Source organism: Rhinolophus sinicus, chromosome 4, assembly GCF_057876585.1.
Source record: "Rhinolophus sinicus isolate RSI-liver-muscle chromosome 4, RSI-T2T, whole genome shotgun sequence".
Taxonomy (NCBI): domain Eukaryota; kingdom Metazoa; phylum Chordata; class Mammalia; order Chiroptera; family Rhinolophidae; genus Rhinolophus; species Rhinolophus sinicus.
The window spans coordinates 98,688,211-98,714,350 of record NC_142504.1 but is presented as its reverse complement, the minus strand read 5'-3'; the positions used below and the strand labels follow the sequence as shown (position 1 = coordinate 98,714,350).

General features: G+C 38.1%; 1 protein-coding gene across 4 annotated transcripts in view; it reads left to right on the top strand.

Annotated features, from left to right (window-relative positions):
* The window catches only part of DYM (dymeclin), a 269,717-nt gene that overhangs the window by 45,025 nt on the left and 198,552 nt on the right, over positions 1–26,140 (top strand). For all 4 annotated transcript variants that reach the window (XM_019721433.3, XM_074340000.2, XM_019721409.3 and 1 more), the window contains exons 4-6: positions 2,713–2,806; positions 3,793–3,923; positions 13,711–13,783. In XM_019721433.3, the coding sequence (XP_019576992.1) occupies positions 2,713–2,806; positions 3,793–3,923; positions 13,711–13,783 (298 nt within the window). The remainder of the gene's footprint in view (positions 1–2,712; positions 2,807–3,792; positions 3,924–13,710; positions 13,784–26,140) is intronic.

The following is a 26,140-nucleotide window of genomic DNA, read 5'->3' as shown; positions in this document are numbered from 1 at the left end:
AACAAAGTCATTCATTCATAAAGGGGACGCTGAATGAACGAACATAAGATTGTGAAGTTGAGATTCTGAATTGTGGTTGTAGTCTTATCAGCCTTAGCTCCTGGTTTCAATATTTTGTTTGGTTTACAATAGCTAGATAATATTAATTCACTCAGAGATGTACTCGCAAACATTAACTGTTTTTTTAAAAAAAGTTTACCCTTTTTAATAAAAATCTTTGAAAAAGTAAAAAATATATATTTAAAGATTAGACATGAAAAAAAGTTTATCCTGAAATCTCAGGGTATTCTTTCATTAAATTAAATCCAAAGCTTGAAAGTAAGAAATTTTTTTCAAAGTGAAACTATAACAATATCTGCTGTCTAATCACATATCTAGTCTTGATCATGGAAGCTGGACCCAGCCTGCCCTAATGCACAGCACATGTTACACCTTGCTATTTAGAGTGGGGGTTCTCCCAGCAGCAGGGGCCATCACCTGGGAGACTGTTAGGGCTGCCGAGTCTCAGGCCACATTTCCCATGTGTGGAAGCAGAATTTAAACTTCAATAGGAATGCCTTGGGATTTACACGCACATTACACTTTGAGAAGCATTGTCAGCTTCAGTAGGTGTTGGGTGGACCTGGGATTCTGCACTTCAGACAAACTCCCAGGGAACACTGTTGCCCCTAGTCCGTAATCCGAATTTGGAATAGCAAGGTGCTACAACTTTGTCCCAGTGAGAAACTTAATGCCGTTACTTGCATTGACCCTCAAACTGAGTTAACTTGGCAGTTATTGAACACAAAGCAGGAATGCTGTGATGGTTGTACTTATTCCTATGTACATTTTTTAAAAGTATGTATGTGCAGGGCTCAATTAAAGAAAAACAAATTTTGGAGAACTCCATCTTTCCCTATCTTTGACACATTTTCAAGAAGTTCAGGTATATGCACAGGGATGCAAAAGTAGAATTCTCAGATCTGCATAAAAATGAATTCCGCTGGGCAGCACAGGCCAATGTGTTTGAGTATTTGCATTTCCGGTTTTCAAAATAGTTAAAAATGTATTTCAAAAATGAAACAGATATCCAGAACTCTAGAATCTCACAGTTTGAAAACCACTGGTAAAGTGAAAAGACTGGGCACTAACGTATTTTTGACTTTGGGCCTAACACTTAACCTTTCGGGGCTTCTTTTTCTCCAACAGTAAAATGAGAGGTCTGACTAAATGGTCTCTCCCTTAAGATGAATTCTTAACTTCTGTGCTTCTATGATGTATTAGTCAGGGTTCTCTGGAGAAACAGAACCAATGTAATAGATGGATATATATATATATATATATATATATATATATATATATATATAAAATGAGATTTATTGGAAGAAATTGGCTCACATGCTTATGAAGGCTGAGCAGCCCTACAATCTGTCTTGTGCACGCTGGAGGAGGCAGGAAAGTTAATGGCATAAAGTCCAGGCCAAGTCCAAAGGCCTGAGGACCAGGAGAGCCAGGGTTGCAAGCCCCAGTCCACCGCAGGAGAAGATATGTGTTTCAGCTCAATAGGCAGAGAGAAAGAATTCAACCCTCTTCTGACTTTTTGTTCTGTTGGGGCCTTCGGTGGGTTGGATGATGTCCACCCACTTTGGGCACGCCAGTCTGCTTTGCTCAGTTCACCAGTTCAAATGCAGAAACACACTCACAGACACACGCAGAAATCATGTTTAACCAGATAGCTGGGCATCCTGTGGCCTAGTTAGGTTGACGCACAAAATGAACAATCACCCTGTCTTGCTGTGCAGCCTGATAGACCGTGATAGGTTCCTTAAGTCCAGTTCCTTGATTATAGGGGTTGGGATAGCATAGGTTAGAGCCCAGGATTTGAGATAGTAGATAAGGATGTGTCCTCGAGCAAGTAACAGCCTACAGGTGAGGATCTGTAAAATGGAGGTAACACTGGTGCGGATGCCATACGTGGTTTTGAGGATGAAATTAGGTAATGCGTGTAAAGCACGTAGGATATGGTGTTCAGTATATGTTAGCTGTTGTTTCTTTTCTAGATGAGGAAACTGAGGTTGGAGAAGTAAGTAATTTGTCTACAGTTCACTATTCCGTTATTATAGACTTGGATCTAGAAACCAGATCTTCTGATTCCCATTAGTCTTCTCTCAGTTCTTTAGGCTGGCTTTGCTGAATGAAATGCCAATTGTTTAAACTTGAAACAGGTTTTTAACAAATTATTTATAATTTTGTCTGATCAAATGGCTCCCCACTGGCCACATTGCTTTCTTTATGTGTCTTTTATTTTTCATCAGAATAATTTGTGATTGTCTGAACAGTTTTACCTTTACAGTTTATTGTATTCTATGTACTGGGATATAGATGATCAATTCTTGAAATTTTTTTAACATCTGCTTTTCTAAAGAGAAGGATGTGTGTGTGTGTAAGTTGTGTGTGTATATTAACTGTTACATCTTTACAATTTTGGATGAGATGGCTATTTTCCTCCCATTGTTTCTATCATTTGTTTTGTAAATCATTTTTTGTTATTCAGAAAGAATTACGACCAAGCAGCAATTTCTCTCATTGCTTTTCCTCCTCAGATGTGAGATTGACAATTAGGTTGATCATGAGCAACTTCAGTTTGACATTTGGTTTTATAAACGTTATGATATGCTCACTTTGATTTCAGTTCTTAATTTTAACTTTTTAAAACCCTTTTTTCTCTTGCAGTTGAAAACAATCCTCGAACAGGAAACCTTGGTGCATTAATTAAGGTCTTCCTTTCTAGAACCAAAGAACTAAAACTTTCAGCAGAATGTCAGAAGTAAGCTGGCTGATTAAATCATGTTTCTTTATATTTAATAATAAGAGTTTTTTCATCTATTGATAGAAATAGATTATGGTCTTTTGAAAGCTATAAAGGAATTATTCTCATTATTAAGGGAAAAAAGTAAACAAAAAGGTTTAATTTGCTGTTCAAGTCATTGGGGTGACGTTATAAATTCTGGAATCTTTGATTTCAGCATTTTAGACAATCTTTAGAAATATATTATTTAAGAAGATTAATAGTGATGTAATTATTACTAAAAAGGTAGTAATTTCCCCCCATTATCACTGCTGTCATCCCTAATTTGAATAATGACTTAATTTGTGTATTATTTCATTTCACATCTGTTTCCTTTATTTCTTTCGTATTAGATTAAAGAAGGTCCAGATTAGATGTTATAGTTTTATATTAGTTGCAATGGAAAGTTATCCTTTTATGCATTCAAGCTTTTTTAAAAACCATTTTTGGATGGCGATCTCTTAAAAGATTGTTGCTTTGCTTTCAAAATTATACTGAATTCAATTAAAATTTTTCTTGTGACTTCATGGTTATTAATACAAATAGCAAGTGTTGTACTGTGCTGCTGGTGAGGCTCCATTTAAAATTTGGTTGTGTATTTGCATATGTTTATGTTACTATATATATATTTTTTTATTTTTTAGCTTTCTTTTCTTGGACATGCCTATGTGTGGCCAACTATAAACTTAAAAGCAAAGAGCAGTCATGCCTAAAGGAAAATATTTTTATTAAGTCAACTCACTATGTCAAGTACATAGGATGAAATACGAAGTAAATTGTAATAGATAATACTGGCCCAGTGTTATAAATCATGAACCTTTAAAGGATATAGACATTGTTCTAATATTACAAACAGAATGGGTAAAGTAGTTGAGAAATTATGAAGAAATCATGGACTAGAAATAAACTGATTATGCTCACGATTATATATTGATTCTTGTGTGATTTTGGTCTTTCCTTTCTAGCCACATCTTCATTTGGCAGACTCACAATGCTTTGTTTATTATTTGCTGTTTGCTGAAAGTGTTCATTTGTGAGATGTCAGAGGAGGAATTACAACTTCATTTTACTTACGAAGAAAAATCTGGCAGTTACAGTAAGTATTGCCTTTGAAGATGTTTTGGGGATAGAATGTGTAACATAAGCATAAAATTTGAGGAATAAAAGTATAATTTTGAAAATTTCATTTTCCTCTCATAATAATTTTCATTTTTAAATGGCCTGACACTGTCACTCTTTCTTCTCTTATATTAATTTAAATGAGCCAAGACTTATTATTTTCTCTTTTTTAAAGTAAGGGAGCCAGAAGGATTGAGGCTTTTATTTATTGACTTCCATGCATATGGAAAATACAAATAAAATCACAGGTATACCTTTCAGGAAACAGATGTCAATTTAAATACCATTAATAAGGCAACACATTATTAAGGGGGACAACCAGTCAGAATCACAGATTTTCTAAGTGTTAAAGGTTACTTTTATAGGATATAACAGCCTCTGAGTCTAGGTGTCTTTGGGACTACTTGATCAGAAATAACATTTTCAAGGACAGTTTTGTGATGCTGAAATGTGTCATCTTTTTCTGAAAATACAGAAAAAGGTTACCATTTTCTCTCCATACGGCTGAGATTTTTTTTTTTCCCCAGTAGTTAGGAGGGCGTGTAGTTTTCAATATCAACTGCCCATGCTTTATTTCTTAGCATTAACACTTACAACCTGAAAAGTAAAAGGGGAGAATGGGACTATTAACAAACGAAATATGGGGAATGCAATGTTTTGCGTCTCCCCTTCGCACTACCCCCCTCTTTCTGAGGGCAAAGGCAATATTGCTCCTGAGTTTTTCCTAGGTTCATTTTTCAAAACCCACCTCTGCCCTCATTAGGCTTCCTTGCCTACCTAGAGCTTTATGCATTGATTTTGAGTTTTAAGACATGGATATGTTTAATTTCCTACTTTGATCATTAGCCTTCTGTATTTATATACAGATGTTTAAACAATTAGAGCTTTTAATTGCATTGTGTCTTGCATGTGTTAGTTTTGTTAATGCTAGGCGTTGTTTTTGTGGGACCAACAGTGCCAAAAAAATAGTTCTGCTTAAGGAGTTGCAAATGTTTCCAGGAAGTTCTAGAAGTAAGAATGGAGTTCATGTTTATCTCCATAGGGCCTGAAAGGATAGTCCAACCTGCCTCTGCAAACCCAACACTTTGTTCTGCATTATGTCACAAAATTATGCATATATTATACTTTATTTAATACAGTATTTTAATATAGAATTATTTTTCATTGCTTGCCGTTGAGTAAATCGATGCACTTGAGAGATGCACTGTATTTGTTTTGGGGCCGAAGGTCCTCCAGAGTACCCTCTCTACCCGGTCTCCCCCTCATATCCAAGCTTGAGAAACATGGTTTTGTCGTACATCCTTGGTAGCTATGGAGAGGCAGTGTCCAAATGAGACTTCCAACCACGGCCACGTTATCAGGCTGGTTGTCTCACTGAAAGAGTCATATGTGACATCTGATGATGGGTGATTCTGTCCGTGTACTGACAAGACTATCTTTTTTTTTTTTTTTGTACGGAGTTAGCAGGTTAGGATTTTATACACGCTCTTTTAATTTTGTTTTTTTCTTTTTACCATTGCACCTTCTGTTGATCCACCAGCTCAAGTCAGTGAATATCTTTTTAAGATTAAAGTTAAAGACTTGCTGTTTTTGACATATGTAATCATTTTCATCTTAGCCTTATAAGTTATTAGTTTGAGGTTTCTGCTTTTTATCACATAGTAAGTTATATTTTCTACCAATGTCTTTTTACTGTTTATAAACGTAGTCAAGTTACGTGATTGCACAGATACTGTCGGATGGGAAAAAGTGGAACCTTACTATGCAGTAGCTGAAAACATGCATTTATCAACTAGTATTAATATATGCACCTCTGAATTAGGTGTGTAAAGGACTGTTTAGGGCTAGATAATACACAGGAGTACAGGTTGTTTGAAGGCTGAATCTACAGAAGTAGAGAATCACCTGCAAACAATTGAGCAAAGTCAGCTGAGGCATGTTAGGATTGTTGGGTTCTTACAGCACACTGAAGTTTTCCAATTCATTGTAATATTACTGTGATGAAATGGATACTGCTGACATATTCAGGGGAGCCCTCTTTATGAGGGTAACACGACTCTCAGTAAGCTCTCAGTTTGTAATTGAACTTTGTGAGGAATTCATTTTTGAACATTTTCCCAAAGGCCATGTATGATGTGGTAGTAGATTGTTTGAGAGAGAGAATTTGTATCATCATGCAGATAACTCTTTCCACTATTCATTCCATGCCTTTGAGAATAGTCAGTGGGGACAAATCCAGCCCTAGGCAAAGCTGTGAAGCGCTGCAGAATTGTTTCTGTTTTCCTTTTGCCCTCAATGGGAGTTTTCCTTTCCTGTCTTGTTCTTTTGCCCCGTTCTTGCCTAGGTAATAACTGATATTTATTTTACATTTTGTATCTCATAAATCCAATATTTTAAGTCCTTAGGGGGTCTAAATCTGTTGTTAGTTTCTGCAAACACTTATGGTAGCTTGTTTCCTTATGTATTTGATGAGGTTGATTTTCATCTTAATCTGAGGCCCCAAATAAGGGATACAGAGACTGCACCATTGAGGCCACTTCAGCCTCCTTCAGCGGTTCTTGACTTAATGTGGCATCTCAGATTCAGCTTCCTTTCCTTGCTAATGGCTGAAGGCTTAGTCTCCCAGTATTGCCTTTGTCTTAGGATTCATCCTTAGGGTCACCCTACCCTTAGTTTGCTTATTGCTCAGTGTTTTACTCTGGAGGCAAACCACAGTTTGTTCGCTTGAGGTTGTTCTTTTTGGTTATGGTGCTGGGGTCCTTGGTGATTTCCTTTACTTTCTGGAAGCCCATCAGTGCACTAAAAAGTGTATTTTAGCCAAGCACTAGTTGTTTTGTACAGGAGGGCCCTTTGGAGTAACTACTCTACTATACTGATAGTAGAAGGAAATTATAGTTTTTTTTACAAATATTTTTAAATTTTTTAATGAGGGGAGAAGCCTTTGGAGATTGAGACTGAAGATAGGAGCAAAAAAAGCAGGGGAGGTGGGGAGGAAGCTGAAAGGAAGGTCCAGAGAGAAGGCGCTTGGATAAAGAACACAGTGAGAGAGTCTAGATTTGCTTTGCAAGAGCGCACCCCCTACATCCCTGAGCGGGTAGCGGTGTGGGTGTTGAGGGCAAGGAAGGCGCAGGCAGGGCACCTGCCAAGAGCTGGGGAGAGCAACGGATGCGAGCCTGAGGAGCATGGTAACCAGTCAGCACAGCTTTGTGGAGAGGAGAAGAGAGACACGGGACTTGTCAAGTCCAGGTAAAAGGCTGGTTTAACTATTAATACACTTCTTTGGTGTAAAATAGTTCAGTATAAATTTATTTCAGAAATTGTTATTTTGTAAGACTTGCTCTCAAGCCTGTGGATTCAGCATACTTGTTTATCTTTGCTTTCTCCTAAAACCCAATAAAATATCAGTAAGGGACTTATAAAAAGTCATGAATTTATTATTAGGTTAAAGAGGTGGGGGAAAGGGATACAATGTTAACATTTTGCAAGTACAATGTTAATAAAATTTTGCAAGTTGGAAAACTGAGTAATAATAAACCTAACTGATCAGTGAAAGCTGAAAGCTACATGCTTTCAGGGTTGGAGAACTTCAGAAAAAAGTCAGTTTTTGTCACAGAATCCTGGAAAGGCTTAGGAGTTTGAAATGCCAGGTGTGTCAGAAGGCAAACAACCAAGAGGATTGGTTGAAAGAAGCAGTTAGACCCCAGATCTTCTCCTCTGCTGTGCAGTTATGAGACCAGCCCCTCCCCAGTTTAATTCTAGAATCTGTCCTCTGTGGAGGGCTTCTGGGGAGCTCCCAGCGCAGTGGAAGGGTGGCATACTGAGAAACGGCGTTAAGAGAAAAGGCACCAAGTGGAAGAGATAGCTTGGCTTCCAGAATCCTAGCACTAGGGTTTTACCCACCCCACTCCCTTTCCTGCCAGAAGATTAGTGGATACTCTTCTGGACAAAATGGATAAAAACAGGGAAGAGACAGAGATACTGACATTTGGGTGTCCCTCAATGAAATAGCTTGGAACTCTCCCGCAGGAACCGCCATTTGACATGCTGTACCTTATGTGTGCAAAGTTTCCGCCAGCGTTTGCCTCCCTTTGGCAGGGAGATGGAGAGTCAAGGATCCCAAACAGCTGAAAATACTTCTATTATGTGAGAGATCAAAACAGAAGAAAAAAATTATATGAGATAGGCAATTTGTGGAAATTAAACAAAATCCATAATCGCACCTCTCCAGCACAACCAATATTCTTTCCTTTCCCCTCTGGCTTAAAACCTTTTTGAAACTCACTGGAATTACCTTCAAGAACTGTGGTGTATTCATTTTCTAGAGGCAATGGAGGTAAATCTCTCTCCTTAGAAGCTAGCTTGATTTTTCAGATTTGCTCCCATGACTGCAGGGCTTCACTGCTCTCTCTTCTCTGCTTGAGCCAGTCTCTAGGGCCAGGACAGGCTGTAGCTGAAAGAGGTAAACCTGAAATTGTGTGGTAGGGGTGGGGGTCGGGGTGTGTGTGTGAGTGGTTTCTGCTTTGCTTACTGTTGCCTTAATATAAAACTTATGAGATTAACTTCATTATATAGCTAAGTAATACAAAAAAAGTAAACATAGCTGAAAAATGTGTCTCAGAGAAAAAAGAACGCATGGATTTATTCCTTTAAAATATTTAGCGTGTAAGACTTGTAATCTGTCTTTGCAGAAAAATAAATGCTTCTAGGAGCTCCTAAATTGTTCTTTCGGCATATAATAATAGGTGATCTCTCTCTTTTCTCCTTTTATATTATCAGTGGAACAAAATCAATTAAACTTTACTAATAGGCACATTTTATTAATGAAGCCTGGTAGAATGTATTATCCTTGAGGATAATTAGAAACATTTCCGTTCGATCACAGTTATAGCAGACAACCAGAATTATTGCAGATTTTATTGGAATGGTGTGGGACACAGGCTTATAAATATTGTAATGCATTAAAATGTAGATCAATATTATTTTTAGAAGAGAGGGGGTCCATTTGCTTTAATTTATGATGAATGTACAGAGGCAGATTTGATTTTGCAAATTAGAAGTTTAAATATGATTTTTAATATTTTAGAGTAGTAATTCCAATAGTAGCTTCACAATTAAAATGGACAATAACAGACTCTACCATGGTTTTCTGAATATGTCTATAGTAAACGTAAACTAGCTATGTGTCTTCCATTTAAAGAAGTCAGGTTTGCTCTAAATTTTTCAGGCACACTATTGACCTGTTTTTGGAGTACAGCTCTGTTATTTCTTGATTGAGTTTTTAGTACTGGTATTGGGCAACATTGAGAAGCTAACAGCTTAACTTTGAATGCAAAGAAAACAAACATTAGCTCTTTGTGTTTTAACATTCCTTTTAATATTAATAACTACACGTAACCTCATTTAAATCAACCATGCTTTTTTTCTGACTACTTTGTTTTCCACCAGTCCTGTGTTTCCCTTTCCTCATGTGAGTGTTTTTTGAATCTTTTTTCCCTTCTTCCCCTCCCACTCTGATGGAAGATATTTGATTATGACAGTATTTTACTATTCCCTGGTCCTCTCCCTAAGGCCAAAATGAGAGCATGGTGTCTTAGCATATGGTACTGAATGAGCGCTGAACAGAAAGAACTAACAGGAAGCACAGCTTACTTTTAGGCATAGATTATTAGAGCTGGAAGGGATGGTAAATATCATCTTGTCTTTCTTTGCTTCTTCCTCTGGTGACGCTCAAGGGAACCAGAGAAGTGGGGTTAGGTCTTTAAAAAGTGGGCGAACCCCAGAGAGGAGGGTGGAATTTCAGTGACCTTGTTCTGCATAATACTTATACTAATAGTTTATATTTATTCATTGTTTGAGATTCTTCTAAATTGGATGTTTAAGTCAAGGACTTCCAGCATGTGTTAGTGAATGTATAATGTATCACCTTGACGTGTGAACTAATATGTGGTATATCAGATTTCTTCCCTAACATGGCTCATAGAACTCACGTCTGAGGGGTTTGTATTTAGGATCTTGAGAAAAACATATGTTGGTTGACTGGATTTTTTTCCATCTTTGTATAGAAACAGATCTTCAAAAATCACTTGTCAGGTCTTTTTCACCCCCTTACTTTGGGAGTCTGGCTTTGGGTTCAAATCTGGGCTCTGCCCCTTACTGTAAGTAAACTAACTTTGCTGAGCCATTTTTCATTTGTAAAATGATGATGATAATCATCCCTATTTAAGAGTTATTGTCAAGATTAATGTGAGGTAAACAGAATGAAGTAGTTAGCACAGTGCCTCTCCAAGGGTAGAGAGTTCTCAATAAATATTAGCTATTAATGTTATGTCCAGAAGCTGACATTTAAAATAGCAGAATATTTGACTGGAGCTATAGAGGCAATTTAAAACTCTTCAAGAGATAAAATTCTGGGTTGTAAACTTCACAATACAGTAAACACACCAAATCTCCGCCAAGTCCTTTGCTCAAAGAACCTCAATTTACTTTGTCATTGACCTGCAAATTTCAAGGACTTTTAAGATCATCTTTCTTGTGAGAAATGCATGAGTGTTGCTATAATTTTTGTCAGGTGAGTTTATATGTACTTATTTTTCTTGGAACTAAGGAAGATATTTGGCCACATCTGAAAGCTGAGTGATATAAATACTGCTTGGAAAATAATGCAATGTGAGTGACTTGCTTAATGTCAAACCTGGTAAGCAGTCAAATCCTGTCACTCTTCACTTGATATGCAATTATTTGCTTATAGATTAGCCCAGAAACAAGAATATAATATTCTGTGGGAGTTTTTCTTTCCTTTTTTTTTTTTTTTTTAGTAAGTGGAAGTTGTCAATGATTTTAACTAGAAATTGTTTATTGTTATGTCTTTTGTTTTGCTACAGCTTTGACCTTGATATGTTACATTTTACTTGCATGAAATATATTTATCATCATTTTCATTATTATGCTAGATTGATAATAAAGCTGTGAATATACTCCTTAATTGACCTAACTGTAAACTTGGCTGAGGTCATGATTTGGATGGCATTTAGGACCGAATAGAGAATCCTTGTCGCCATTTTAAGATTTGAAAATTAGATGTGTTTACACCCCTGAAAGAAAAAATAACAATCAGGCACCATCTGTGGGTCCTGAGTGCTTGTTCCTTCACCTTCTGTAATTAAAACACTGTGCTAGCTGCTTAGCTGAACAGGGGTGTGTTTTTTAATTGGCCAACTCATTTGGTCTGAAATGGTTTTTAGGGAATCAGTGAATGATTTTTATTTTTTTATTACTATTATTTTTATTGTTTTGTTTTGTGTGTGTTTTTTTTTAAGTGAGTGATTATAAATGTTCTTACTGGGGTCTGGGTCACTACATTCTGTAGGATGAGCCAAGGCTATACTGAATATATATTATATGCCAACAAATCAGATTGTTGGAATAGGGTGTTAACTCACGTAGGTTATGTTGGACAGCTTTGGTGATGAGAAGGATTTTAGATCTACTTCTATGGTGCAGCCTCAGAGACAAATGTTACTTATTTTACTTTCTTTACTAGTTGAGCTAAGCCTCTCTCTTTTAGAGTGAGATTTAATGTGCTTATTGAACTTGATTCTTGCTGTGTATCCTTTTTAGCACTGATTGGTGTATTCATCAGGATTTAATATTCTCTTCAAGCTTGGCACTCACCTCTCAGAGGGTTACTATGCCAGTGCTATTTATGGCAAGGAAGGAAGGAATTTCTTCATAATTTTTGACTACAAGGTGATACGATGGTCTAAAAAAAAAATTGCTAAACTTTTTTTGAGGCTCCAAGTGCTTTGATACTTTGAAAATAGCCATTAGATTTATACTTAGACACTTGGGTTCAGTTCAGCAAACATGTATTGGGTGTGCATCATGTGTCAAGCTCTTGGTCAGTCATCATCCTGGGGAAATAGAGAGTCCAATAGGGGCCTGCTTACATACAGAGAGAAATTATGATATACCGTAACCAGTATATGGAGTAAAAGACATATGCACAAGGCATACATGCGGTCTGCATGATTATTTTTAGTCAGGGTGAGGCAAGAGTGTTGGGTTTTCCGGAGGAGGTGAAAACAGGATGGTTAAGATCGTTAAAGACTGGCTTTTTAAGAAATTAGGTTTTTATCATCAGATGGTGTTCCAGGCAGAGAGAATGTTTTTGAGGAGGCACAAAATGGCATGTATCAGGTAGCTTGGTATTGCTAGGATATAAATTATGAAGGGAGTAATGGTGAGAGATGAAGGTAGAAAGGGATGCAGGGCGTGTATCTCGAAGGGTCTGGCATACTGTCCTTTGGAGCTTGGAGTTTTTTTCTGATACATAGTAATTGAAAAGATCTAAGCCAGGAAAGTGAAAGGATGGAATTTAGTTCAGTCTCCCTGACAGCAATCTGGAGTTGGGACTGGGGAGGAGTAAAATTGGAGGTAGGAATACTAGTGGGCAGGTTTAAAGAAGTTCAGGAGTAAGTCTTAATTTAGTAAACTCATTTACTGAGCTGAGGCGATAAAATGTAATGAACAAAGGCATGACTGGGCATGCAGCAAAGAGGGAGTAACAGAGAGATGACTGTGTAATTGAGAGGACCTTGGGATTGACTGGTTATAAAAAGATGAATAACAGAGTCGTAGCCTGTGGTTTGGGTTTGGGTTAACTGGCGCAATCACCAAATAGGACACTGAAGAAAATGTAAGTGGATTTGAAGTGTTGGGAAAGATGAGTTCAGTTTTGAACATGTTGAGTTTGAGTACTGGTGATGTATGTAGGTGGAGATGGCCAGCAGGCAATCGGATATGCAGATAGGAAGTTCAGTGGAGAGGCCAAGGAAAACTGTAGATTTAGGAATCACTGGCATATAAGGGAGGATTGATAAAGGAGAACATAGGGAGTGAGGAGAAGAGAAGAAAGCCGATGTGGAACTCTGGGGATGATGATAGTTTGAAAGGTCTTCTGAGGAAGTGGGTGCTGGGAATGAATAGAAGGAAAACTAGGTTAGACATAAAGTGTCATAGGAACTGAAGGAAGAAAGAATTTCATGGAGTAGGTGTCAGTAGTGTTCAAATCCAGAAGTCACAGAAGATATTGATGGTCTTTGGAAATTCGAAGGTCGTTTAGAGCAGTTTGGGACAGAGGAGCATTTCCGTGGGGATGGTGATCTGCAGCCCACCTTGGCCACTTACGTCCTCTGTGACTTGGGAAATCCATTTCACCTTTGGATTGTTGTCTGTAAAAGAGGTGTTGGACCTCTGACTCGGTTTCCGTCTGTGGTCTGTGGAGCCCCCACTGGTTCAGAAAGCGTTCTTAGAGGCCTAACAAGAAGGTCAATGACAAGGTCAGGTATTTATTTATAAGGGGGGAGGGAAGATGGAACTCTACTCCTAATTCAGATAAAGTGGCTAGAGCAGCTTGATTTTTTATGTATTTTATATATTTGACTTTAATATAACATTTCATTTGAAAAAAACATAGTGCAGTATAAAAAATTTGAAAACAACTGGCCTACAGGAGTTATAAGACACCTTTAAGCCATAAAAGCTATATATTTAAGACTGATGTCCAGAATTCCTCTACTAGATGAAGATCAGAATAGATGCTAACTTGCTCACGATTTGTATTTTATTCACAGGTCAGCAGTAAGTAATGTCTGAGTTTATGTAATAATTACTGTTCTTATTTTCATGAGGAATGAAAACTGAACTTCTAAACAGCTCCATTCTGTTTTATTCTTTGTTAACAAACTTTTTATGTGTCTTACCAGGTTGTGACTCAGAAGATCTTTTGGAAGAATTAGTCTGCTGTTTGATGCAGTTAATCACCGATATTCCACTCCTGTAAGTTCTGGCTGCACCAGGGTTTGTTTTATCTTTGTACGTTGAAGATGGTCATTGATCATGTTGAAGAGTTCGTGGGTCCTGGTGTAGCACTTTCATGTGCGCCTTTGAAAGGTTGTGCATTCGTGGAGTTCTTTTATCTCTCTTGCCTAATAATATTTCAACTCTGACTATTCATCATCAAAACAAGAACTTGAAGTTGTTGTTAGGGGGAAAATAACCAAACTCTTTAGCAATATTAAGCATGTGGTAGGCACAGAATGAGATTAATCTCTGTAATGAGAGATCTTATAGAGCTCTGTAAACAAGGATTTAAGAGAAAAGTAATTTGAATCTAATTCATATGTGGTAGACACCGCTAGTTGTTCACCCATTATTTCCCACCCCACCCCTCTTCCTTACCTCCTGGTTTTATCTCTGGCCATTTTTGGAGAGGTCAGATTTTCATTTCCACCTTTGAAGCTAGATGTGGTCGGTGAGATGGAGGGGGACGTTCTCTAATTAAATTTTTGAGTAAAACTCTTTAAGGGAACCTCACTTGGCTAGGCGGCCTATCTTTTTGTTCCTGACAGCCCTCTTTCTTGCTGTCTGGAATGAGGACAGAGTCTTTTGAGCTGTGTGGCCATGTTGGCACCATGAGCCAAGAGACTCAGAAAATTCTGCTTTGATGCCATTGAGCTGCTGAACCAAAGTCATCAACTCCCCTCCCTCCTCCCCACGTCGTCCCCTGGACTTCTTGTGTGAGGAAAAAGAGACTCTTACTTGTTTACGCTACTGCAACTGGATTTGTCACTGCAACCGAATGCAATTCCGGCATGATTCAAAATGTCTGTAACTTTTAAAGCAGTTACTCTCAACCTTTTTTTTTCCTGCCTTTAAATTTTCTCTCTGAGGGCTCCCTTGAAGCATTTTTTTCTTAATTGCCTCTCCCCCCTAATGAAATCTGAATACCCCGATACACTGAATATGTTTATGTACTGTAGCCCCGAAGGGCCACAAATCAGTATAATATCTATGAAGTTTTTCACCTCAAAGAACCAGTTTTCACCCTCTTGGGAGTGATATCATCCCTGTTAAGAATGCATATTTTAAAGGAATTATTTTTTTAAGTAAAGAAGTAGATTTTTATCATCATAGAATCTCAGTCTACGTACGGGTGTTGTTGGCAATGTACTATTTGCCTGTGGTTGAAAAGGAAAGACAGGAATTTGTGAGAAAGTGGGCTCCTGGCCTCTGTTGTGTAAGTGCAGCATCCAGAATTATAATACAGATTTAGAAATGAGAACCACAAAACCCTGTTGTGATTTGGACTAGTGACGTGCAGCCTGGAAGGTACTGAGGCAACGGAGGAGTCACTAATAGAGAAGGACACAGGGGACAGTGTCCTGTGCAAGTGGGACTTCTCTGACAGGCACAGCTGTTAGCATGCCTGACATGCTTTCTCACCTTCCTTCTCACCAGATCTCCGATATTGTTTGGAGGGTGGGGGGCAGTATGTGCCCAGCTTAGTTTTCAGGGAACTTGGGAACTGAATGTGCCTGAAATGTGGCCCTGTGGCTTAGCTTGGGCCAATTATATGTAAGCAGAGGTCGTACATATGTACCTTCAGCTTTTTGCTCTTTGTCCTTCTCCTCTTCCTTCCTGGAATGTGGAGGCAACACATAGGCCATCTTTGGATTTCTTCTTACTTGAAAAAAATTAACCCTTATTTTGGTTAAGCCGCTGTGGCTAGGTTTCTGTTGCATAGGGTCAGATGCGGAGGGGAGCACATACGTTGTTTGCCAGTTACTTGTTGTAGTATGTACGATGCTTCGTGTGTTTCTGATTTAACTTTAAAAATAGCACGACTCCCATTGCATTATGTCCTTACAAATACCAGCAATTCAGTATATTTCCTAAATGAGTACTTCCCACCCCCTTTGTTGATAAAATGTCTTAGTGAATTTAAGGGAGATTGAAATTATAAATCCCTTTAGCTAGTATGTAAGCCCTGAGTACAATGACTTAGACCAGCCACTAAACACTCTTGGGGAGCAAGCAGACAGTGTTGTAATATATCAGACATTTCAGTGTTTTAATGTGTTTATACTTTTTAAATGAACTGAAAATGCACAGACAACCAGATGTCTTGTATTATGTACACTCAGCTTTACCCAGCTGCTGAAACAATTTCTTATGATTTAATATTCTTGGAAGCCCATCCTGCAAGAAGGTTTGTCTTGGTAACCGTTTCCATGTGAAACCAAACTACTCTTTCAATGTTTCATCTACTGTAACTGTAGTGCAGGGTTATGGATCAGCTTATAATGTAAGGAGGGATATTGACATATGGAAGCCGGGATGCTCTCACACCTGGGCTCCCTCAGTCTCGCTGTAAACGTTCACCTGGACATTGCCATGCCAGTGCTGCATTAGCAGGAGAACAGCAAGAGGAATCTAATTTTAATGGCCACCGAAGGTAATTCCAAACTAGCTTACACATTTCTTAAGAGACTGCGAAATCATTCTGTTAATATTGAAAGCAAGTGATTACCGAGAACATAGGTAGATATTTAGAGATCTCTAAACTAAGTTTTAAATGATACTTTATGATTAAGAGAACAGGATCTCTGCGGTAGTTTAGATAAACTTCCAGAATTTGTAGGAATTATTTGTAATGAAAATTGACTGTTAAGTAGTTAGTGGATAGATATGGCTTCTCAGTTTGGATTTCTTGATGAAAATATTAGTTCTCTGAGGTGTTAATTTTCAGTCAGATTAAAAATGCACATCTTCCAGGAATCCTTCCTTAACCCCATACCTCTCAGCATTCATAAATTTAAAGTAAAGATTAAGTCATGCGTGGGCTCATGACTTGACATTTTTCAGTGTAGATTGGCTTGATCCAACTAGAACTGAAATGTCATCCAAAAGTAAAGCCTTGTCTTTAATTACTATACCTTCTCCTTGATCTCAGGGAAATGAGTGGAAAAGGAATAAAGTAAGATAAAGGCATGTTCCTTAAGACACTAATACAGAGAGTAATGGGAAGAACATGGTTGGCAGGCCAGAGTTGAAAGTATAATACTGAGAGTTGGTGAGTGTCTTGGTTCCTTCTTACAGTGTTACTGACCGGGTTGAGTTGAAACTCAACCCAGTGTTGGAGTTTAAGTGGGGTCCTAGCGGCAGAAGCAGTCATGTTGTATGGGCCCCAAATTTATGTTTTGAGGGCTGCTTGCGATGCTTTTTTATTATGAAATTATTTTGAGGGCTTGAACTGGATTTCATTCCTTTTCAGTCTTTTTATCTGTTTTTGTTGCTGTAGTTTTGTCAAAGCTATCACTGTTAGCTGTACATGGTGACGCCACTGTCAAGAACAGGCCCTGCCTTTCTCTAGTGCCACCATTCTGGATGGGTCCCTGTGAGGTCTGCTCGGGATGGGCCTTTCTGTCGACCCCAGGCTGGACATACGGCCTCTTCCCCGGAGGTGCATTTGTGTGTTCTTCTTCTTTATCAACCTGTGAGCTCACTGGAGACAGGCTGCTGAATTCTCAGCCCGGCCCTGATTTGCACATTTCTTACATTATAATTTAAGAAACCTTATCTCATTCTTTCATAAGTTACGGTACATACTGGTAAAGATGAGCTATTCATAATCAGTTGTCTTCACTGCCTTTTTCAGGACGTGTGTGTCTATCTGTATAGTGGGACTTTGTCTGCTTCTCAAGTTGGGGGGTATCTGATGTTGTCTGCTGACCTCGTCCATGCCACTCATTCTGCTTCAGCCATGCTGGTGCCCATGCTCATTGGGAACCTGCCAATCCACGCCTGCCTCCAAGGCCTTGCCCTTTCTTCTTCTTCTCCCTTGACTGTCTGCCCCTCGGATATCTACGTGGCTCATATCTTGACCTCCTTTACGCTTCCTTTTGCTCAAGGGTCTGCTTCTTAGACACAGCTGCTCTGACCCTAATGTAACACCCCTCTTATTCTCTGTCCTTTTATCATGCTTTATATTTTTTGTCTGAATACTTATCTCTGCTTTTCATATTATCTGTTATTTCTTTCACTTGTATTTCTCAAATAAAATTAGAACGAGAGCTCCATGAAAACAGATTCTTCTTGTGCCAGCATTTGTTTTGCTCATTGCTGTATCTCTAGTACTCAGGTTAGCCAGGCACATGGTAGACTGTCAGAACAATTTTGATGAATCAATAAATGAGTAGGCTTAAAGCATTTTGTTTGTTTGTTTCCCAGCATCTAGTCCATGTGGAAACTAAGCATTGTGCTAAGGCATATTCCATTACAAGTGTAACGGCCCAAAGCCCTTTGCAGTTGGTGCATTATCTTATAAAAACACAGTGTCTTATACACATTGGTAGTAGAAAGGGGCAGCTAGAAGCTGAGACACTTGAGAAATAACATCTGACAATGTTTAAGGAAATGGTAGATTAATTAGTTATAAATACTGACTAGTCTGGGATCATTTAGTTTAGGGACAATTGGCTTATATCTCAGTAGTTCCCTCCCCACCCCCCAGATTATCCCTTCACAGTATAATAATTTCTTTTTCATTGAGTTCATCCTCAAAAACATATATTGTGAATATACTATCTGTCTGTACTGCACTAGGCCCTGGGCAAAGAAAGGAGTGACTTTTGAGGAGCTTAGGGATGGACAGATGCATAGAAAGGTAGCCCAGTAAGAGGAAGAGGTGATGGATGCTACAGTCGTTTCGAGCTGTAGTGACTGGCAGTGTCTAGGTCACTGCGGAGCCAGAAAGGAGATGGTTAGGCTCCTCTTGGGTGTGAGTAATGTGTTTGGAGCAGAGGTTTGTGGGAGATTAGGGGTGGAGCAGCTATTCTTACGTTGTTTGATGGAGTCAAGACTTGAATGTTAGCAGGACTAAACATTTGGTTATGTTAGGGTTCTCTGTTTATTAGGATATAAAAGAACAATGTATTTTTTAGAGTGATTTCTCTAAAAGCCATTTTAGAAGTATGTGGGGAGGGATGAAACTGATTATGAATCTTTATAAAATTCACTTTGTCCACAGGATTTTTGAAATATAATAAAATGATATCAAATGCATATTGGTTCAACCCTTAGATTAATGGTATTGGCTTAGATGTTATAATGTGGAAAATCTGAGTATTGAAAACTTGTGGTGCTAACAGCGAGTAGGTGGTTCAAGAACCTGAAGCACCATAAACAGTTTCCTTATGAAGTCTACGAGTTGTTGGAAGGGAGTGAAGGAACTGGAGAGACCCATGGTTGGCATGAAGGGCCTACCTGGGGAAAATGCCAAATCCAGCCTCAACAGGCTGGGTGGCTACAGTAAGTCAGCATTTAAGTTTTAGGTGCTGTAAGGTAAACACCTAATACAGCTTTCTGGTGGAATTCGGTATTTATGACGTTACAAGCACTGAATTAAAGATGATAGTGTTTTCATATACCAATACTATTGTATATTAAGTTCACAATAGCTTTTCAGCTTGAAAATGGATTTCTGGTGGCTCAGGGGAAAAAATCCCAGTTAAAAAAATTTTAATGTGTAAACCTTAACCTGGTTTATTGAGGAAATCCAAGCAAAATATACCCAATACCACAAATAATGTTTATTTTACAAGACATGTGCTCAGATTGTTCATAAATGCTTAACTGGCTATTGCCAGGAAGTAGAGGATATATGCTGTAGTGCAAAGAAACACCACTGATTCTGACCCAGAGGAGAGAGTTTGAATCCTAGGCTCTACCACTAACCAGCAATGGCCCTCCAGGTTTCCGTTCTGTCATTGTAAAATGGGGTTAATAGATCAGGGATCGTCACTTGAAAAAGACATTTGAAGACATTGAGAGTTCAGTTATTTAATATTTTAGATATGGAAATCGAAGCGTATTACTTTGGAGACCAACTCACATAGCTATTGAAGCAACAGCTAGGCAAGTTGATAGTTTAATACGCCATGTCCTTAATTGCAGTAGAGGGGCCAGCCGCTGAGAGGGAGCAGCTCATCCGGGAATGAGGTCTGTCTAGTGCTCTCCCTGCTGCTTTGTTGCTGGGGGTTGTGTTGACGACCAAAGTAATGCACTTGAAAATGCTTTATGATTATAAAAGTACATTGTCTTCCACATACTAAACACTCAAGAATAACGTTGGATTTATTTGCCTCTGAGTTAATTTTGATCTTTTAAACTTCTCAAGAAAAAGTGGTAGCACTTGGTCATTAACAAGTATAGTGGTCGTAGGATACAGGGTGTCTGAGATTCAAAAGCACAAGGCTGAATAATCTGTGCGGGAACTGAAGCCAGTTTCTGTTGCGTCAAGCTGCTTGGAGGAGTTTGTCTGGCTGTTTGGGAGGACAGGTCCTCGCCTGGCATTAGGTGTGAAAGATTAGCAGCAGCAAAAGCAGAGTCCCGAGTCCTGGCTGTTATTTACATGCATACGCACGTTTCCTGACAAGTTACGGGCTATGTATTTAGAGTCATATAATCACTGGATTTTTAGAACTAGAATAAAGCCTTTTAAAAATGTATCCTAGCCCTTTCATTTTATATGTGATGTCACTGAAGTAGAGAGAAGGGAAATGACTTTCCTAAGGTCAGTTTGCAGGATTCTTAGGTAGCTCAGCCCCCCCAAAACGATGACTCTCCTCCTTCAAATAATTTTTTACTTCTAAAAATCAAGACTGGTACAGAATGCTTTTGTTAATTTCTTTTGCTGTTGTTAATACACGTATAACAAAATATGAATGCGGTGGTTTGATATTAATAACCACACATTTTAATTCTAGCAACAAACACTTAGTTTTTTACTTTTTATTTTTTTGTGCCACCTATATAAATTAATTATTTGCAAAGTAATTTCTTTTCAGGCATAATCCAGATTACATTACACTTAGATATTTAATACTAGTCATTGATGCTGATGCAATTATTTTAAATTATTAATATATGTATGCACATGGTTTGAGAAAAAAATCTCTTTTATTCCTTTCCTCCCCAGAGACAATCATTTTTAATTCTTAGCTATTCTGGTGGCTTATATAAACCTTTACCTTTGTCCTACCTTTATATTTCAAAAAAATAAAACATTATATTTTTAAATTAGTAGGCTTTATTTTTCAGAGCAGTTTTGGGTTCACAGCAAAATTGAGCAGAAACGACAGAGATTTCCCATATACCTTTGCCCCCACACATGCACTGCCTCCCCCACGACAAACATCCTACACCAGAGTGGGCCATTAATGAACCTACACTGACATGTCGTTATCCCCCAAAGTCATCGTGTACATTAGGGCTCACTCTTGGTGGTGTACATTCTCTGGGTGTGACAAATGTATAATGACGTGTATCTACCATTATAGTATCATAAGAGTGGCTTCACTGCACTAAAAATCCCCTGCACTCTGCTTGTTTATCCCTCCCGTGTGCCCCTAACTCCTGGCCACCACTGATCCTTTCACTGCCTCCATAGTTTTGCCTTTTCCAGAATGTCATTTAGTTGCAATCATATAGTATGTAGCCTTTTCAGATTGGCTTCCTTCATTTAGTAATAAATATACATTCATTTAAGATTCCTCCATGCTCATGGCTTAATAGCACATTTATTTATTTTTAATGTGGATATATATATATATCCGGTCATGTGCCACATAACGATGTTTCTGTCAACCAGCCGACCACATACACAGTGGTGCTCCCATAAGATTATAATGGAACTGAAAACTTCCTGTCGCTTAGTGACAGCTTAGCCATCATATCACAGTTACTCGCATTTGTGGTGATGCTAGTGTTAAAAAACCTACTGCGCTGCCCGTCATAAAGTATAGCACATACAATTATAGTAGTAGGCTATACCATCTGTGTTTGTGTAAGTATATTCTATGGTGTTTGTACATCATAACAAGGCATTTCTCAGAACCTATCACCATTGTTAAGTGTTGCATGACTGTTTTTTTTTTTTTAATTAAGCAGAGAGTCCAAAATGTAATAGTTCATTTCTTTTTAGCACCAAGTAATATTCCATTGTCTGGATGAACTGCATGCACATAAATTCACTTTATGCATATATACAGGTATAGCCTTCATATAAATCTTAGAGTTGAAATTAAGTGTGTACATTTAAAATTTGATAAAAATATGATAACTTTGGTTTAAAAAGGTGCCCCCTACAGGGATTATACTAATTATTGTCCCACCATAACCATTTTACAGAGCCTTGCCAATATTGTATAAGATATTTTTGTAAGTTAAAAGTGGAAATCATATTGTGATTCTTACATGCATTTCTCTTTACAAGTGAAGCTGAACATCTCCCGACATATTTAAAAGCTGTTGCTAACTTTTGATGAAGGTTTAGCAATCATTTTTAATTCCTGAAAGCTTTTTTTCACTCATTGCTCCTCGTTGTATAAACGCAACATTTTAAGTTGGTATAATTACGTAACTGTTTTGATATATTTGCTTTATTATTATGTATCCATCTTATCAATCCATGTTAACTTTTGATTTTTTTAGGATATTTTTAAAAGCTCTTTTTGGTTGTTGAACTTTATTTCAAGAAGATGTGTGGCTATATTTTATACATTTGATGAGTTGTTGCATGTATAATATTAGTTCTTTGAGAAACCATGAAAACATGGAATGGATATTTGAGTTTATTTCATCCACCCCCTTACTTTTTACAAATGATGAAAATGACAGGTAAGGTGCCTGATAAAGGGAACAAGTGACAGTTCTGAGGCTAGAATCCATATTTTTTGACTCCTAACTCCAGGCACTTTCTGTTCCACTGTTAAGATATCATAAATGAGGGTATTGGTACCATGTCTTAACTTCTATTTTTTTTACTTTTAAAACTAGTCATCACGACTAGTGACAGTATCTGTAATACACTGCACTTTACCACTTTTTAGTCTCTCCTTGTATTTTACTTTTAGACTCTCCATGTTGGCATGACATTGATATTTTTAAATCTTGGTCTTAATCCTTTGAACTTGTCAGAGTTGTTTTTGTTAAACTTATGTTCCATTTACAGTACCGTTGAGTTTCTTATCCAATAGTAAGTCAGAGGAGGATGTTTTTTCCCTCTGTATTCAGTGACTTTACACTTAGCCAACACTAACACCCATTTCATGAAGGCTTTTGTCTTTATCCAAATGTTCCACTCTGCCTTACCAGAGCAGTGCAAGGTCATGGCGCCTGTCTTTTTTTTCTTCAGATGAAATTAATAACTTGCTCCAACAGTAGTTTGTTCTAGGACATTTCCAGCCAGATGGTGGAAAGTTCTTGGGATAATATGGCAGCCAAAGCAACACTTTGGCTTTTTAAATTTGACTTTGTTTTGGTGATTGTGTAATGAAAATCTTCTGAAGATTATACAAGGACATTAAAACAAGAAAGATCTATTGGCTTAAAACATTTTTCATCTTTCAGAAACCACCATACTCAGCATGGTAGAATTTTGGTTTCTTTCAAGTATTGGTCTGCCTGGCTCTTTTCCCTGATTATTTGGCACTTAACATAGCCCAATTAATATATTTTAAATTTTGTTTTCATAGGAATCTAACATTGCCTTGAATTCATTTTTTTTTTTGAGCATTATAGAAAGTTAGAGCAAGAGTGACATTAGAGATCATCTAGCCCAATTTACTTATTTACAAATAAGAAAACCAGGACCCAGAGATAGTTGTTTGTTGAAGATAACAGAGTGAGTTTAATAGGCAACTTAGAACAGGTCCTGGGTTTTCTAATTTTAGCTTGATGATACCTACAGCATGCCACAGTGTGACTCAGTTTTTTGTTTTTTTGTGTGTGTTTTTTTTAAATGTTTTTATTGGGAAAGGGGAACAGTGTGTCAATCTTAGTTGTGGAGGGTGCCATTCAGCTTCAAGTTGTCCTTTCAGTCTTAGTTGTGGAGGGCACAGCTCAGCCCCAGGTCCAGTTGCCGTTGCTAGTTGCAGGGGGCGCAGCCCACCATCCCGGGCGCAGCCCACCATCCCCTGCGGGAGTTGAACTGGTAGCTTTGTGGTTGAGAGTACGCCCTCCAACCCACTGAGCCATCTGGGAGCTCAGCGGCAGCTCAGCTCAAGGTGTCGTGTTCAATCTTTAGTTGCAGGGGGCGCTGCCCACCATCCCTTGCAGGACTCAGGGAATCAAACTGGCAACCTTGTGGTTGAGAGTCAGTTTTTTGTTTGCTCTTATTTCAATGTCATTAGATTTTAATTAATAAGAGTTTAATTTTATGACAGTCTTCTATTTTTAGTTCTTGATTAACTTAATTTTAAATAGATGATACATTTATATTGTTCAAAAATCCAAACACATAAAAGTGTACATGAAGTATATGTGGCCAAAATGAGATTAGATATTATCCTCACACCATCTCTCGTAATATTTTTTTCCCCAAGGAATTTCACAGTAGAGACAACCAATCTGAAGCAAATAATTCTCTCACTTGTTTTTTTAATGCCCTCCCCATTTAAAAAATTTAAATTAAAAATAATAGTCACCTGTAATCTCATCTCCCAGTATTACGGTTTTTATTTTTTGCATATTAGCATCTGCATGGACATTCATTCATGTGGCACATACTACTCTGCTGTCTTTGCTCAATATTACATCATAAAGTACATATTTCAATAAAGTGTTTCAAAAGCAGATGGGATAACTCATTTTATGAGGTCAGCATAACTCTGATGCTAAAGCCTAACAATGGCATTACATAAAAACAAAATTACAGACTGATATCTCATGAATAGAGGAGGAAAATCTTTTTTAAAAAATTAGTAAATTGCATCCAGCAATATATGAAAAGGTTATTACATCATAACCAAGTGGGGCTTATCTCAGGAATGCAATATTGTTGACATTTGAAAATCAATCAATATAATATGCACATTATGTGGCAATGTAATACACAATATAATATGTCCCCCCACCCTCCCAAAAAAGAGGGAGAAACCATGTGATTGTCTCAGTAAACGTCGAAAAAGCATTTGACCAAATTCAACATTCATTCATGAAAAAAACCTCACAAACTAGGAATAGAAGGAAACTAGTAGATGTCATTAAAGTTAAGGGCCTTTTGATGGGGAGATTGTCCTTTATTTTCCTAGTGGGCCCAGTCTAATCATCTGAGTCCTTAAAGGTAGAAAAGGAAACCAGAAGGGTGGGTCAGAGAGATGCCACAGGAGGAGTCATTCAAAACTGTTACGGGCTTTCAAGATGGAGGAAGGAATCCATGAGTCCCCACCTCTAGAAGCTGGGAAAGTACCCTCAGCTTACAGCCAGCAAGAAAATGGGGGCCTGGGTTTTACAGCCAGGAGGAGCTAAATCCTGCCAACAACCCAAAACAGCAGGAAATGGATTCTTCCCTAGAGCCTCCAGAATGCAAAGAAGTTTGCTGACACCTTGATTTTAACTCCTTGAGACCTGTGCTGCAACTGCAGAACTGTATGATAACAAATTTGTACTGTTTGAAGCTGCTACGTTTGTGGCGATTTGCTAATAGCAGCAATATAAAATCTAATGAAATGTATCCAGCTTCTCAAAGCAGATAACTTTAGCAAATTAAATTTGTTACATATAGAATTTTAGAGGATTTATTCCAACTAATGTTTGATAAATACCCTATACTATTATACTATAGTATAATAGTATAATAATTTGATAAATACCCTATACTAGGTACTTTCCCATAAACGGCCATTTTAATGTTTAATGCCTATATTTTTATATATGTGTGTTCAAATACAAAATGTTACGTGTGCGTGCATTTTTAATATATACAAATAGAGTTGTGTTACAGAACTCTTTCAGTTTTTTACTTTTTCCGCTCATAACTCGTTAAGAGTGACCTGTGATGCTAAATGAGCATCTGATGTGTTGCTGTCAAAGCTGCTCCGCTGTCGGCCTCCACCACATTTTGCTTCTCAGTTCCTCAGAGATGGACACCTGGACTGTCTCCAACTTTGTCACACCACAAATAATGAATGTCTTCATATTATTTAGTATCTATTACTGCATAATAAATTCCCCTAAGACTTAGCTGTTTAAAACAACATTGTTTTTAGGATCAGGAATTTGGGGACAGTGTAGCTTGGTGCCTCTGACTCAGGTGTCTCATGAAGTTGTAGTTAAGCTTATGGCTGGGGCTCTGGTCTCATATGAAGCCTCAACGAGGAAGGGCCTTCTTCCCAGATTTCTCCTTTGGCTGTCGGTGGGATTCAATGCCCATAGGGCTGTGGGACTGAGGGCCTCAGTTACTCACTGGCTGCTGACTGGAGGAGACTTCCCTGAGCTCTTTGCCTGGTGGACTTCTCCGTGTGTCAGCCCGCAGTGAGGCAGCTGGCTTCCCTCAGATGAAGCAAATAGAAG